Raw genomic sequence first — 14,594 nt, forward strand, 5'->3', positions numbered from 1 at the left:
GGGGGGGGGGGGGGGTGTTTGTTTTGAAGCCCAAACGGTTCACAGACCGGTGGAGAGAGTGGATCCGTATGGGTGTGACAAACACCGGTTCCTTCCTCAGCAACATTCCTAGCCTATGTGACAAAGCTGCAGTGTGTGCCAACAGAGGGAACACCTTGTGGGGCAACTTTCAACATCCGTCCCAAGCCCCAGAGGCGGCGGCGGCTGCTGCTGCTGCTGCTGCTGCTGCTGCTGCTGCTGCTGCTGCTGCTGCTGGCTGACGGCATTCACTGGTTAATCTCGGATAGTTTGGCACCCCTCTCTCTCTCTCCCTCTCTCTCTCTTTCTCTCTCTATGTGATTAAAATAGCAGCATGTCCAAGTCTGCATCAATTTAGTTGCTGCTCTTCAAAACCACACCCATTGTGTCTTCTCATTAAGCGCATGTGTGTATCTCCTCTGAAAGCCGTCATTCATGTCCAGGTTGACATAACTGAAGTGCCCTCCCCTTGTTCCCACACCCCGGCTCTGTAAAACCACGCAGCACCCTGGGGTGGAGCACGAGGGTGGCTGTGGCTTCCTTTTGTTAGCCTAAAAAATGCCACCAAACCTCATATACATGAACACACACAGAATGACGTCACTGCTCATGGGCAGTGCCAGCTGTGGCTAGAGAAGCAGAGGAGAGGACGGTTGTCTCTCTCACTCACTCACTCACTCACTCACACACTCACACTCTCACCATGGTGCATTCCTCTGTGGCTTTTACTCAACTAGCCATTAGCTTCTTGTGCCTTCAATTGCTGCTTGCCACTGCAGCCAAAGTGTAGTCGGTCTATACTTGGACTTTATTAGCCCATTAGCTTGCTAGCTACTACAGTGGATGCCAGTTTTCCCCCCTTTCCTCTGTTTCCCTTGTAGCTACGTCTGTTTTTCTCATTAGCTGTCACTGCTAGTGTGTGTGTGTGTGTGTGTGTGTGTGTGCACTCTCGATGCATTCATTTGCAAACTAGAAATATGCACTGTGCACTGATTGACATTTAATTGTTGACGAGACACATACAGTACATTTTATTGAGAACAAAGCATTACGTAAATAAGCCTCAGGAATGTCAAATGATGGGTGTGAGACATGATCTTGTGATTTCTACTTATTGTACGTTCACTTCATGCTTCAATGTGTTGAGGACACAATCTCAATACAACCTCTCTCTCTTCCTTCACACATGTAGTCCCATTTGTTATCATGTGAATGCTAACCACCGTACAGTATCAGATGTTAACATTATGCTCCTGTGCAGTAACCCTATCATCCATGGCATTATCTCGGTGAATCCACACACCAACAATAGCGCCACTCTGCTCTGTGAGGCCTTCAGTGAGGGAGGGCGGCGTGTCGCTCATCAGTGAAACCCTAACCCATCATTCTGTGTAACACTCCACCGGGTAAAGTTGTGGGGGCTTCACTCTCCGAGCATGTAGTGAGATCCGCTGTGTGATGGCACAGTGGTGGCGGCTTTAAGCGGCGGGGGGTTTTTGGCCCGTGGGCTCGGCTTTGACAGGCGGCCTTCTGGGTATTTTCCAGTCTGATGCGAGGGCAAACAATCGGGTTAGGGAGCAGGCACGCAACACTTCACTGAATACGAGGCCGCCGTAAGACAACAATACAGAGCTGGTGAAAGATGAGCGCGTAAAGAGGGATTTGTTGTGAACATTAGACACCATCATGTGTTCAGTATTCTTCTGGTTGTAAGAGCACGTTCTTCCTGAAGAAGAAAAGCTGTATTGTATGGCGACCTTACCTTCCAGTCATTGTTTAGGTTAATATTGGGTTTTATCAACTAACACCATCACAAGAGAAATATGAAATATATGTAATTTTTTAGAAACACCATACAGTATTACCAATACATATGCAATTCATGGAAGACATTTCGAGGTGTCGTACAGAGAAAATTAACGGTGTAAATGAATAAATTAGTGATGGCAGCTTCTGTTATTGTGCACGCTCACTGTCGCACTGTCACGACTTCATGGTTCACGTGAATAGATCCGAGCTGTCGTTAATGTTAGTAGTGGCACCGGTGCTTTTCCTACAGCACCATTGCCCTATTTGGTTCTCCTCTGACATCCTAGCTTCCTTTGCTCACCGCTTCCTTCCTGTCCTTGCTGGGCCCGCTCACCATACCCTTCAAGCTAATTGGCCGCTTGTCTTCGTCTCTGCAGATGTCCCACGTCAGCCTGGGCTCTGTAGAAGTTTTGGTCAGAGGGCGACCTTAGACATTCCTCTAAAGCCTCATAGAAAAGTGCCCCTGCTCCGCCCACCTGCTATAAATAATCTCAGCCCAGTTCCCATGGCCCCCACCACGGTCCCTGCACTAAGCTAGCAACGCATTAAACGCTGTGGCAACACCGGCCGTGGTCGAGCGACCCAGGGGTGAGAAGCTCTCTGGTAGGAAGTGGGGCAGGTGTTGAGGTTATCAGAGTGGTCCAACCTTCATGATTAACGAGAGTGAAGGAGTCTTCCTGTATAATCTGTGTCGTGCTCCAGCTGTTCTTTATTTGAGAGACTTCAATTGTCCTTCTAAGGACTGCATGTCCTCTGCAATGGTGACAACCAGTGATGTAGTTCACATCTCTACTGTGGCTGTTTTTCTTCTTTTTTTTTGCATACTTGTGTTTCATGTTCACATTGCACAATTATATTATTTGTAGCATCCATTCCTAACATCGAACCCTCGTGGGACAACTCTCACATTCCTCCAGATGTTTAATCTGTGCTTATAGTTTGTCTTATGTGTGTATAGCTTATGCGGTAATTAAGCCATAATTCCATATTTGGTGACTACAAGCCATATAAGGAAAATTCCCCATAATGCACTCTGTAGCTCAGTTAAAACACTACCATAAATATTTGCATTTTTGTATATGTTTCATTGTTCAATGGTTAAGTGGTCTTATTCACAGATGTTAAAGAAGGGACTCGTTCTTTCCACTGCTGCTACTGTGAGGAAAGACCTCACAAAATGTCAGTAGTGAATGCTGAAGGTAAAACCCCACAGTGTGATGAAGCAGATATTGACTTGCTCTAAGTGTTGTTGAAAGACATTTTAGGAACTGTAGGTAATGTCTAAACTCTGAACTTCAGGATATCTTATGGACTTTCCATAAGTCGTGTGCTGCGGTGACGTGCCACACAGCTCAGGCGGTGTATCAACCAGCCTGATGTCCGTTAGGATGGACAATAGTCTGGGCCGAGAGCCAAGCGGCTGTGATCTTATCTTTGTGCTTCTGGGAGCAAAGTCAGAGAGTTTACTCTAACTGCAGGCACTGTGAAGACAGAGCTGCACATCAGGCAGATAGCAAATTAGGACAGTCGTTAAAATATCAGTATCAGAACAGCTACTTACCAATGGTCATATGGGAAAGCATCTGACATGATGTTATCTTATACCACGGGAGTGATAAAGTACCCCGAAAAATGATTGTGAATGATTTTTAATGAGGTGTAGGAATATATCTTTAGGTGGATAATGTTTTGCAGGTCACATTTAGACCATCATTTATGTTTTTTTTAAATGCCAACTAATTTAATTATTCCACATCATGCCAACGGCTAACCCATCAGCCTTTTGGTTATTTTTAGTGCTTAAGATTTAAATATTAGATGAGTTAGACATCTTCTGATGGCAGCCATGAGTGCTGAAGTATGTGTGTGATAATTAACATTCTTGCGTGTGTGTGTGTGTGCGCGTGCTAATGCATAAAGATGACAGTAGTGCGTGTCCAGAGCCAGCGTGCTCCTCAGCTGCAGCGCCCTCCACTCCCCTTAAGAAAACCCTTCCAGACGCTCCCACCATGCTGCAGGACAGGGAGGGGAAATGCCCGGCAAGCCAAAAGGAAGAGCAGCAGAGATGGTGCAGATCTCTTCGAGGACAAGGGGGATGTAGTCAAGGACATGAATCCTCTATCTTGATTCGGTTTGTCAGTGGAAATGAGCCCCTTATCTTCAGCATCTGGGCTTTAGATTTTAAAATGCGTGGATTTGGTACAGTCGGAGATAATGTGGAGGAAAAGGAAAAGGGAAGACCAAACGGCAGTGAAGACACTTACTATATTCCTCTATCCACGGCATCAACACAACCAGCAGGAACACACACACACACACACACACACACACACACACACACACACACACACACACACACACACACAAAAAAAACAGATACAGATGGCGGTATCGGGTTTAAGCACTTGGGTGTAAGTAAAGCACGGTTTGTGATAGCATGCTGTGACACAATGATGGATGGAGGAGAGAGGAGGCTGGGAGTTCAACACACTTAACACAAAAGCCACAATATTTAGAGAATGTTGCTGTGATTTTAGGATTCAGTGAGAAGAGGTAGAAAGAAGAAATCAATGTGTGCAACTCAACCAGTGGTGTTGCCTCAACATCACAGACCTCCGGACCGTACGGCCAACATAAGCAGGAGACCCCCAACCTGCGACGGATAGATAGGCGCTTCACAAACAAACAGGCAGAGTAGCTGCTCGCCCAGTGTGGGCGAACAGTGTGAGAAATGTAACAGAGACCAGAGACCAGGTGCGCTTTTATTGACCATCAGCTCGGTGTGTGAATTTTTTTTCCTCTGACCTTTTTGTGTGTGTGTGTGTGTGTGTGTGTGTGTGACTTAAACCAAACGCTGAAATAACCACAGCGCCGGCACGCCACCACTCTGTAAATATTTACTACTCTTTGAGCGGTGACATTTAAATATTTTCTGGAGTTTCCTAAGTCAAATGTGACGACTCGTTTGAAACAGATTTAGGACTTCATATCCAGTTGAGCTGCAGATGACTCGGCAGCATTGTAGGTGATTTATCTGTGAATTCTGCCTTTTTGTAGAAATATAAGGAGCATATAATATCAGTTGAGATCTGATCTGCTCCCTCTTCCGCATACTGATGTTACTACATGCGTCTAAAATCTCTTTCGTCTTTCTTGGCACGTCAGTCGGTTTTCTTTTAAAAGATCTGCACAATTGTGTTTGAAATCTGACCGCTTTAGGCTTTTCTGTTGAGAATTTTTCTTCTTTTGAAACTGACGTTGGAGAGAAATACAAGCTATTTTTGATAGTCCCATTTTAAAAGGAGTATTTTGGAACAAACTACTGCTACTACTACGGTATGTGGCCGGTATTGATGAGGATCATCATATGTTTTCATCATCTCGTGACATGTTTGGGTACTTGTCTGGGTTTTGATTGGTTTCATGACATTACAACCTTGATCTTAAGGTGTGTAAGTCTGACTCTCGCGGTAAATTCTTTGAAATGTGAAATGTCAACGATCAAATTCTTCCCTGTTGCTCGTGTTGGGATTTTGGACGGAAGTGTCTGAATGTTCTGTGAGAATTGGGGCTCATACGAGCTGGGAGAACACCACAACATGTGCATCTTATTGAAGGATCAAAGAGAAGACTCGTGGCTCCTGCCTCCCTCCATCCTGAGAGTCTGCTCCCCCCTTTTTCCCTCCTTCACCTCTTTCCCCTTTCATGTGCTCCCTTCTTTCCAAACATATTATTTTTGTCTTCCGGTGTACAAAGGAGCTCCCGGTCTGAAATAGTCCGTCTCACTTACAGGCATAACTCCCTCTGGCTTTCAGGCTTTTCTCTCTTTAACTTCCACATAAGCACACTCGCATACCTGTGGCATGTTGACCTTCCTACCGTCCAGAAGCTCAAACCCCACCACCGTCCAGCTTCATGCCCGTCTCTCTTTCCACGTTTCTGAACCAAAAGCACACAGTGAGAAGTATCATTTCTAGGAACAGATCCCGCTTTAGATCTTCATAACTCATGCAGTATGAATGTGAGGTATTCCACAGTCACCGATGGTGAAAGTCACAATGCTCAAAGATATTTGTTGTCACTTTATCTCTATGACAGTCGGTCAGTTCAAAGAGTAATATTCACGAGCCGCTCATGATCACTGCTGCGTCTTTGTATCTGTTATTAAGACCCTTTAGGGAACTATTGACATCCTTAATTACTGCTCGTCTGAAGCGGGTCCACTGGAAATGTCATTAAGGCTAAAAACACTTCAATCCACTACAAGACAAATACTCAACTTTCTTTACTACAGCATCTTAAAAAGATTGATCAAGGTATCAACTGATTCCAATCACAAATACTTCGTACATCCCTCATACCTCTTCCTCTGTTTATATTTCCTATTTTAGTGGAACTCACAGTAAACATTATTACTGGAGATTTAACCAAAATTGCTTGAGTGTTCAAAAACCTCTGACTGGCAGGAAACCACATTCACTGCTGCTCTGTGTGAGGTAGTTTTAATTACATATGTCTATCTTATCGTGTGCGTGTGTGTGTGTGAGAGTGTGAGATCTTCAAAGGTTAAGAGGACACAGAGTATGGATGCCCATTACTGACTGCTTTATGTAGCTGGCCTTGGTATTTAAGCGCCATAAGGATCTAATGACTTCCTTATTTTCACAGTTGTAAAACCTCTTCCAGCCTCTTTTTTTAGACTCCAGGTCATTGAAAGGAAAGAAGGAAAAACATCCGGTAGTTTTAGCAGATTAACAGGTTGCCATGGGCAGCTCTTTATAGGGCGATACACACCGGCGGTGTTAATTCAGACCTTTCTCTGAGCAGTCTTAGTATTTGTCTTTACAGTTTTTAATAAAACAAAGACACAGGAAACAAGGTTTTTACAGCAGATGGACCACTTTATAATGTCTCTACTCTGAGGATATTTTTAAGTCAGTGCTGTAACAGAAACTGAGGAGACACTGAATGCCGGAGAGCCCAAAACATTTAATTAGCGATTACGTGTGTAGGTGAGGGTGACCGCTTTACTTCCATCGAAATGAATCAAATCAATTTCCCATAAAATCCAGAGACCTCTAAGGTCCAACGTAATGTTTAAACTGTATCTCCAGCCACAGACAAGCTCCCAAACTCACACACTGTTAGCCACTCGGCATGTACACCTGCTGGACTTGAGGTTTGTCAAGTTGTCAAGTTATTCGAAGTCATTGTCAACGTCTATAAATTAGTGCCGATTCTTAAAGAAAGGCTGTTGTGTTGTGGCTCTGATCTTTGTATCATTGTCACTGGTTCCTTCCTGCAGATGGCAACTTTGAAAACAAATGCTAAATTGGATTTTAAAGTACGTGATAGAGGTGTTGTTATCATAGCACACCGCAGTCTATGTACCGTGTGTAAGAAACAGAGAAGGCAGAGAAGCTGAGAGAAACTGGGATGAAAGGAAGCTTCTGATTGGCTCTTGAATAGAGTGTGAACAATATTTGAACTGCTGGAGGTCCCATCCCTGCTTTCCTGATGCAGGGTCAGCTTCTTTTATTTCTTAATTTATACCAATGAGTGGCCAGATTCAAATTGATAGAGTTTGAAAGTTCCCCTCAGGCTCCTGTACCAGTGGTCTCCCACCACAGAAGAGACCTGGAGGGACCAGAAGAGTCCACCTGTTAACCAACACAGTAGACGGCCAGCTGCCCTCTCGCGCCGCCTGTTTGTGATATTTATGATTGTGAGGAACGTGACATATTTAGGAGCCCCCCTGAAGGAGGAGGATGTGTTTGTGGAGACGACCTTTGATGATGTATTGTATAAAATTACAAAAACACACTGAGAACATCTGAAAGTTGGTGTTCAAATGAGACCTTGTCACAGAGCAACTTGTCATTTAAGGCAGTTAAAATGTCTCTCAGTGGTGTCGCATGTCATGGTGACTAAAGTAGACAAGCGACTGTGTTTCGGGCATCTTTTGAAGTTAGGCAGCACTGGAAGTGGTGTCGTTTGTGGTCCCAAGACAACGGGGAGAAACTTTGTTTCGACAGTAAGATGCAGCTCTGAGACCATGTTTATCTAAAAGGACACTTATCCACTCAGCCACTTTGGTTACGACATTGTTTTCACTGGAAAAACTACAGCATGAAAAAACAAAGATATCTTGGCATTGCATAACATCACCAGACAATGTATACCAATTCCCCCCCCCCCCCGGGCTTTAGAGAAAGCAAACCTCAAGTAGGAATCCCTGTGTGGCATGACGAAGCTTGAGCTGTAAATCTCTGTCACTATAAAACAGAGAGAGCCGGTTTATAGCATGACAGAAGTCTGGCGTGTCACATCTCAGACTTTATTCATCTTTTTGCTGGATTTAGGCAACTTTTCAGCTGATTTACCACCAGCTCTTGTTAGTGTTGGAGCTGCAGCACACCAAATATTCTCTAAATACCTTTCTGAGACAAATGTTCCCCCCTCTCTGGAGGAGCACACTTTCCCTGGGAGTCGTGCCAGAAGGGTTGCCCCCTTCTCTGCAGGATTAGCATTGGAGGGAGATGTTGAAGGCTTTTTTATGTTTCGCCATTCTGCTCCGGTCAGTGCAGTAACAGATGTTGATATTTTTAGAAAATGGCAAGACAGATGTTGACTGAAATTCAAGGTCTTTGCACTATCATTTTAAAAAAAAACTTAATTAACTTAACTTGGATGAGTTTAGAAGGCGATTCGGGCGCCATGTTTTTCTTTCTGATCAACTGTCTGGTCCATCTAGAGCCAGACTCCAGCAGGGCCTGGTGAGCGAGCTCCGGCTGCTGGTGTCTGGGCTATTAATAGAGCTAGCCTGAGAATTCAGACTAAGGTCAGCAATCAGATTCCTCGCTCCCAACTTGTGGAAGGGAACAAGAAGGAAAAGTCCCTCCCTGAAATTATGCATTTTTCACATTTCTATTCACGTACACTTCCACTCATGCTGATGCTCTGTGAGGTAGGAGTGCCAACCGCTGTGTCCTGCTGCCTACATTAGCTCCCTGCTTTAAGCTTTTATATGAATCACTCAGAGGAGAGTACTCTACCCACCGGATTGTGTCCTCAGCATCCCAACTACATTATGTATTTTTAATTCATGAGGTGGAAGATATTGGCAATGGAGTTCTTCTTCAATCTCCTTATTTCTTTTGTAAACTGATGCAGAGTTCGCAATTGACATGTAGAAACCAGTAAATATAATAACTTATTATTTATTTGTATTTTTTTTATTATATCGAACAAGTTGTTCGGTTATGATCAAAATAGTTTTAGGTTTTATTTCATTTTTATTCCATTATGTGCAGTTATTTAATTTTTCACATTGCCGTGAACATTTATCTTATAAACTTTTACCAAATATATCTGGCAAATGTCCATTTCTTCCATTTTTATAACTTAACTGGCCACATGTGGCATTAGTGGTTAGATGGCATTTAATGTATTTCTCCTCTGAAACAGTGGTTTTCTTTACATTACAGATGTGGCTGACTGGATTATTGTTATTAGCACAGCTGCTGGCTAGACGATGTCCGCTTTGTCAGCAATCTGTCCCCTCACACAGAATAGATAACACACACACACACACACACACACACACACAGAAGCGTTGGTGAACTTAAACACACACAGTCAAACACATCTGGAGTTTACAGCTTAACTCAAGAGCCCCACTGTCACACACTAATTTAAACCAATGTCAACACAGGACGCTTATTCCTCAGTTACAGATGGCCTGCATGGTCCCAATATAGTCCCTGACAGATTAATGTCTGCACATCATGACCCACACAGATTACCATCCTCTAAAATCTACACATGCGAGGGGTTAAATAGTGCACGAGTGTCAGTTTGACTCCATCTTTGACATCATTATCTGTGTGTTTGTTTTCCATAGGATAGTTTAGGTTGTGACTTTATATTTACAATGACTTTGTGTTTGTATTTACAATGCAATCCAGTCTGATCATTCCTAAATGTGTGCTTTGGTCACTTTGTGTAAAAAAAAATCTACATTTTGTGTTTGGGGATTATACTCTGAACATCTGGTGGAATGACTTTTAGTGCCACATGGAGAGCTTCTGCAACATGTTGTAAAGTACATGTAATCTATTTTTATAGCCATATTTAACTTGAATGAAATGCAGGAATGTGAATTTCATAGGCAGGCTGATCATTTCTGTCCTTTTTGGGGTCATGCCTGCAAAGGATAGAGTGAACAGAGCCAAAGGAAAAAGAAGCAACAACCCTTGTGGATAGTTGTGAGATGTCATTTGATCTCTGGCTTCTCTGTGCATCAGTCTCTGCGTTGCTCAAAGCTCCCCCCCCCCTCGCTATCATCCTGTCACGGTTGTTAATTCTTCCGAACTTGCCCTTCACCCACATCCTTCTCTCCACATCACTGTTGCGTTGTGACATGGTGGCTCAGTCCCTGCTGTTACCCAGCGGCCATTGAAGACCCCACGGCTGTTAGACAGTGGAGCTCGTCTCTCCGTTCAGCTCGACTCGCACAGTGTTTCTGACTGCAGCTTCCTCAAAGAGGCCTCTTACGGTCCCAGATGAGTCGGAAATATCTCTCCTGGAGGACTTCTGTGCTACTTAACGTTGTGTCTCTGCCAGGTGAAAACTTGGTTATCGCCCAGTTCAAAACTCACTTCATCTTCGTACTCTGCAGCCTTGCCAGAATCAGAGAAAACTGCACACAGAAGTGAATAATACTGGATTTAATGCTGCATTAACAGACAATCTCAATACACTTTCTTCTCTCTGATTATAAGAAGAAATACATCACATTTAATAGTCTGAGCTTTATGTGTACACTCCACTTATCCATCCTTTTTGAGGTATTTCCTACATTGTACTACATTAAATCCTCTACACAGGTCCTCTCTGATGGTGCAATGACCCACTTTTAAGAATGAGGGCAGCTTTGAGATTCCATGACAGTTATTGACTTGGCGTTGGCCTTCAAGTAGCTCATAATATCAGCAGAGCTACTGTCTGACGTTTATTGCTCAAGCGTTTTCACATCTGCAAAAATCCCAATATGGAACTCTCGGTACATAACTGTACCTGTGGGGTAAGTCACGCTGTGTGAGACACTGCAGGAGGCCAGATGTGTCGCTGACTCTGTGCCGCTTCCTTTTGACACCTCGTTGACTTGAGGTGTGAGTTCTGCTGATGCACACCCTGTGCTATTCATAATTTCGTCACTGTTTCACTTACAAGTCTGGTGACAAGTTTAAGCTTAAAGGGAGAGAAGTGCTAACTTTGACGCTGAAACACTCTCCGCTACAGTATACTGTTCAGTTCATGTGTGAGGGAGCCGGCTATGCACAGCCTAAATAAATATTATCATGCCCCACTGAATGTACCCAAACACTCTAGCCAGGACAGCAGTTACCTAAACAAACTAGAGTGGACAGCCCTCTCTGCAGCTTTTAATGCGTGTCGTGGAGCTTGTTGCAAAAGTTGGTTGTAGTGATCCCATCGCAGTAACCGATAAAGTTTATTATTTGATTTGGCTTTTAATTAACCATAAAAATGTGTTCTGTGTTTCTGAGATGAATAAACAACAAGTCAATCACAGGTATAGAGCATGTGAACGGACTTATTATACTCTTATTTTGTTTGTTTGTTTATCATATTCTATCTTACATTTTTTATATTTTTTATGATCTATTTTGCTATTACGCTGTGTTTATTGTCATGCACCAATCACAAAGCCAAGTTCCTTGGCTAAACATACTTAGCGTTTTTGTTTCTGAACCGTACAATGTTTTATATTTGGAGTCAAATGGAGCTAATGCATCATTTCATCCAATGAAACGATGTTGAGTATGTTTTTTGAGCTGTTACAGAGGCCTGGGGGGTCTCTAGGACCCCAAACATCAGGATTAAATGCTGATGATGCTGTTTTGATACTTTAACATTAGGATTGTTAGAGTTTGTTGACACTGCAGCTCCCACCTGAGGTCCGTCAGTTAGCCGGAACCACACACGGCGTTTCCTTCCTCCTTCTGTCTGACCCTCACACTCGAGCAATCCTCTCCCTCTTTTCTTCCACTCCTGCTGCAGCAGAGCAGCAGCCAGTGTGCAGCATTACGTTATTAATGTCCGCCTGTAACACTGTGTAGCTCTGCTGCAGCTGGTTGGTCCGTACAGACCAGGAGCAGCTCACGGGCGGTCGCTGTCCTCTACTGGGTCGTGTGTGTGTGTGTGTGTGTGTGTGGTTGTCTTGGTCATCTGCAGAATGGTAAGTGCAGCGTGTCATCTGCATTGTGATGAGAGGAGAGATAAGCTTGGCTACAGGCTACCCGGCATGTTTTCAACAATCTTCCTTTAGTTCTGATGGTCTGATGCTTTGATGCTCCAATCAGTTGTTTTTCACAGCACAGTGTCCTCCGAACCAGTCAGGAGTCTCTATAAGGACAATATGTGCTAATGACTGTCTGGACTCTCTCTGTCTCCTCTACCTGCATGTCTGGAGATTGATATGTTACTGAGGTGACAGCGATGTACAGTGGTGTTACAGTCGGGGCTTTTTTCCTCTGTATGGGACTGCTCCTGGCAGGCAGATGTTCCTGTCAGTATATGTTCCAGCTGTACAGCAGCAGCTGGCAGAGGACTGTGAATCCTATATGAAGGGGTTGCATGCTAGCTAGCACAACCTATGTTTGAGCTACTAAAATCAGTGGCATCACAGATGAGTTAGTTGGCAAAGCATCTTGTTCGTGTGTGTGGGTACTTGTGTTGAGGTTTCCAAGCTTTTGTTTTTGTTTTTGTGGCTCTTGGTGTGTTCGGGCATCAAGATTAGAGAACAGATTACATCCGGGAGGATGGAGAGCAGATGGAAAGAGAAAGAGGAAGGGGACAATTATGTGTAGTTCATGTTGGAGCCCGGGCCGGCCGGGCACCGCCCCAGAAGTCACCAACGCCATCTGTTACGGGTACAAGTCCCGGGTCGACGAGTATCTCTTGAATCCTGAATCAGAATCAGCAGAAATCATTCACTTTTACTATTATTCGGGATTTGTCAGCTAAAAGAGTCATCTAAATTTAAATGTTAACTTTACAAAACACACCCGCAGACGACGGAAACTGTTTAACCACATGAGAGCAGAGACTGATGAGGCCACATGGTTGCAAATCAGCTCGAGCTGGGCTCATGTACAGGTGAAGGCCAGATGTGACCACCTCCTTCCTCCAGCCTTTGAAAGAGCTTTTTAGCCCCAGAATGGGGAGACATCTTCTGAACTTATTATGCGAACAGCTTCATAACCCTCAGAGCACAAGGATTCCTCATGTGGTGTCTGGAGCGTCAATCACAGACTCTTGTCGGCTGCCACTTGTCAATCAATGATGCTCAACAACATTTGAAATATGAGACGAATGGAGGAATGGCACGATAACCAAGAGCAGTGTTGCTCTTGGCAAATATTGGATCCAGGTGAAACATCCTGATCTTGTTTATTTGGGGAAGAAATTTTGAGCTCTTGTATATTTTATCTCCCCAAACTTTCCACGGACAATAGGATGTCTAAGTGGTGGATTTCTAAAATGGTGCTCTCTTTGGAAAGGAGTCGGTACAGAAGGTTCTACCCTCAAACTCAAGTCCTCTCTGCTTCAGAAGAATTTAACACTTTCAAATATCTGACTTCTCTCACTTGAAGTAACACTTTTGCTGTATAGTGATAACTATTGTGTAATGGCTGTGCCAAGAGTGCACATGCACACTGACCATCTGCTTAAAGGCCTGTCGTGTGTGTATTCACGTGTTTGTGTGTTACATTGAGCTCTTCGCTCAAATATACATTACGGTTCACCGCAGCAGTCTAGAAGCCCGTTTGTGCAGTGATGTGTTGCCTCTTCTTTGGTCAGTATATTTCTGATATCAGCGACGTCATTTGCAATAACATGCATCAGAAATCCTTCATCCTATTATTTCTGAAATCTTTTATCCCAAGAGACGATCTGAGTTATTGCAGATGTTGGAGGTTTTCCTGTGAAAGGACATGAAAGGATTATGAAATGAGAAAGTTTGATCCTTTCTGTGCTGACTAGTACATGTTACTATCGTCAGCTCAAATATCTCCTGTCCTACTGATCCCTAAGTTTAGCAGAGATCTTTATGTTTAGCTAAATCTAACTAGATTTAATTCCAGTTGTAAAAAGGCCTTATAAACACCAGCTCCATCTTACAATATGTTGCATTTAACAACAATGGCTATCCACAACCAGCTCAATAAACACTTGTTAATCTCCCACAAACATCACGCCTGTTTCATAGCTGAACTCTGCTCCCTAGAAGGACATCATATGATAATGTGTCAATGGATGTGGTGTGGGAGAACACAGTGCCATGCAAGACACTGACATGTAACCGTCAGGAGCAATTTGGGGTTCAGTGTCTGACACTTTGACATGTTGACCGTAGAAGCCGGCAATCGATTCGCCAATCCTGCGTTTAGTGGATGAGCTGCTCTTCCTGCGGAGTCACATCCACCTCACCTAATAAAACAGATGGTTGAAGGTGAAGAGATGTATATATTAGTTGGGTGGATACTGGGAAACGGTTTTAAAGTGCACACACAGCTGCTGGTTTTGGGTCGCACGTTCAATGCTTATTAATAAAGGGCTCAACAAAAGCACGTTTATATTTTACGCCAAGCTCAGATTTGACATGGGGCCGATAATGTTAATGTAGCAGTAAAGCTGAACTTCACAGATCATCTCCCAGGCTTGTGTTTTTGCCTCCAGTG

General features: G+C 43.8%; 1 protein-coding gene across 4 annotated transcripts in view; it reads left to right on the plus strand.

Annotated features, from left to right (window-relative positions):
• The window catches only part of septin4b (septin 4b), a 37,986-nt gene that overhangs the window by 3,972 nt on the left and 19,420 nt on the right, over positions 1 to 14,594 (plus strand). For 2 of the 4 annotated variants that reach the window (XM_031860681.1, XM_031860683.1), the window contains exon 1: positions 8,047 to 12,088. The exons of the other annotated variants lie outside the window; for them this stretch is intronic. Coding sequence is in view for 1 of the 2 variants with exons in the window: in XM_031860683.1 (XP_031716543.1) it covers positions 12,086 to 12,088 (3 nt within the window). In the remaining variant the exon portion in view is untranslated. Of the gene's footprint in view, positions 1 to 8,046; positions 12,089 to 14,594 lie in introns of those variants that run through there. 4 annotated transcript variants of the gene reach the window in all.

The sequence above is a fragment of the Anarrhichthys ocellatus genome, unplaced genomic scaffold, assembly GCF_004355925.1.
Source record: "Anarrhichthys ocellatus isolate YVR2014 unplaced genomic scaffold, GSC_Weel_1.0 scaffold24, whole genome shotgun sequence".
NCBI lineage: Eukaryota > Metazoa > Chordata > Actinopteri > Perciformes > Anarhichadidae > Anarrhichthys > Anarrhichthys ocellatus.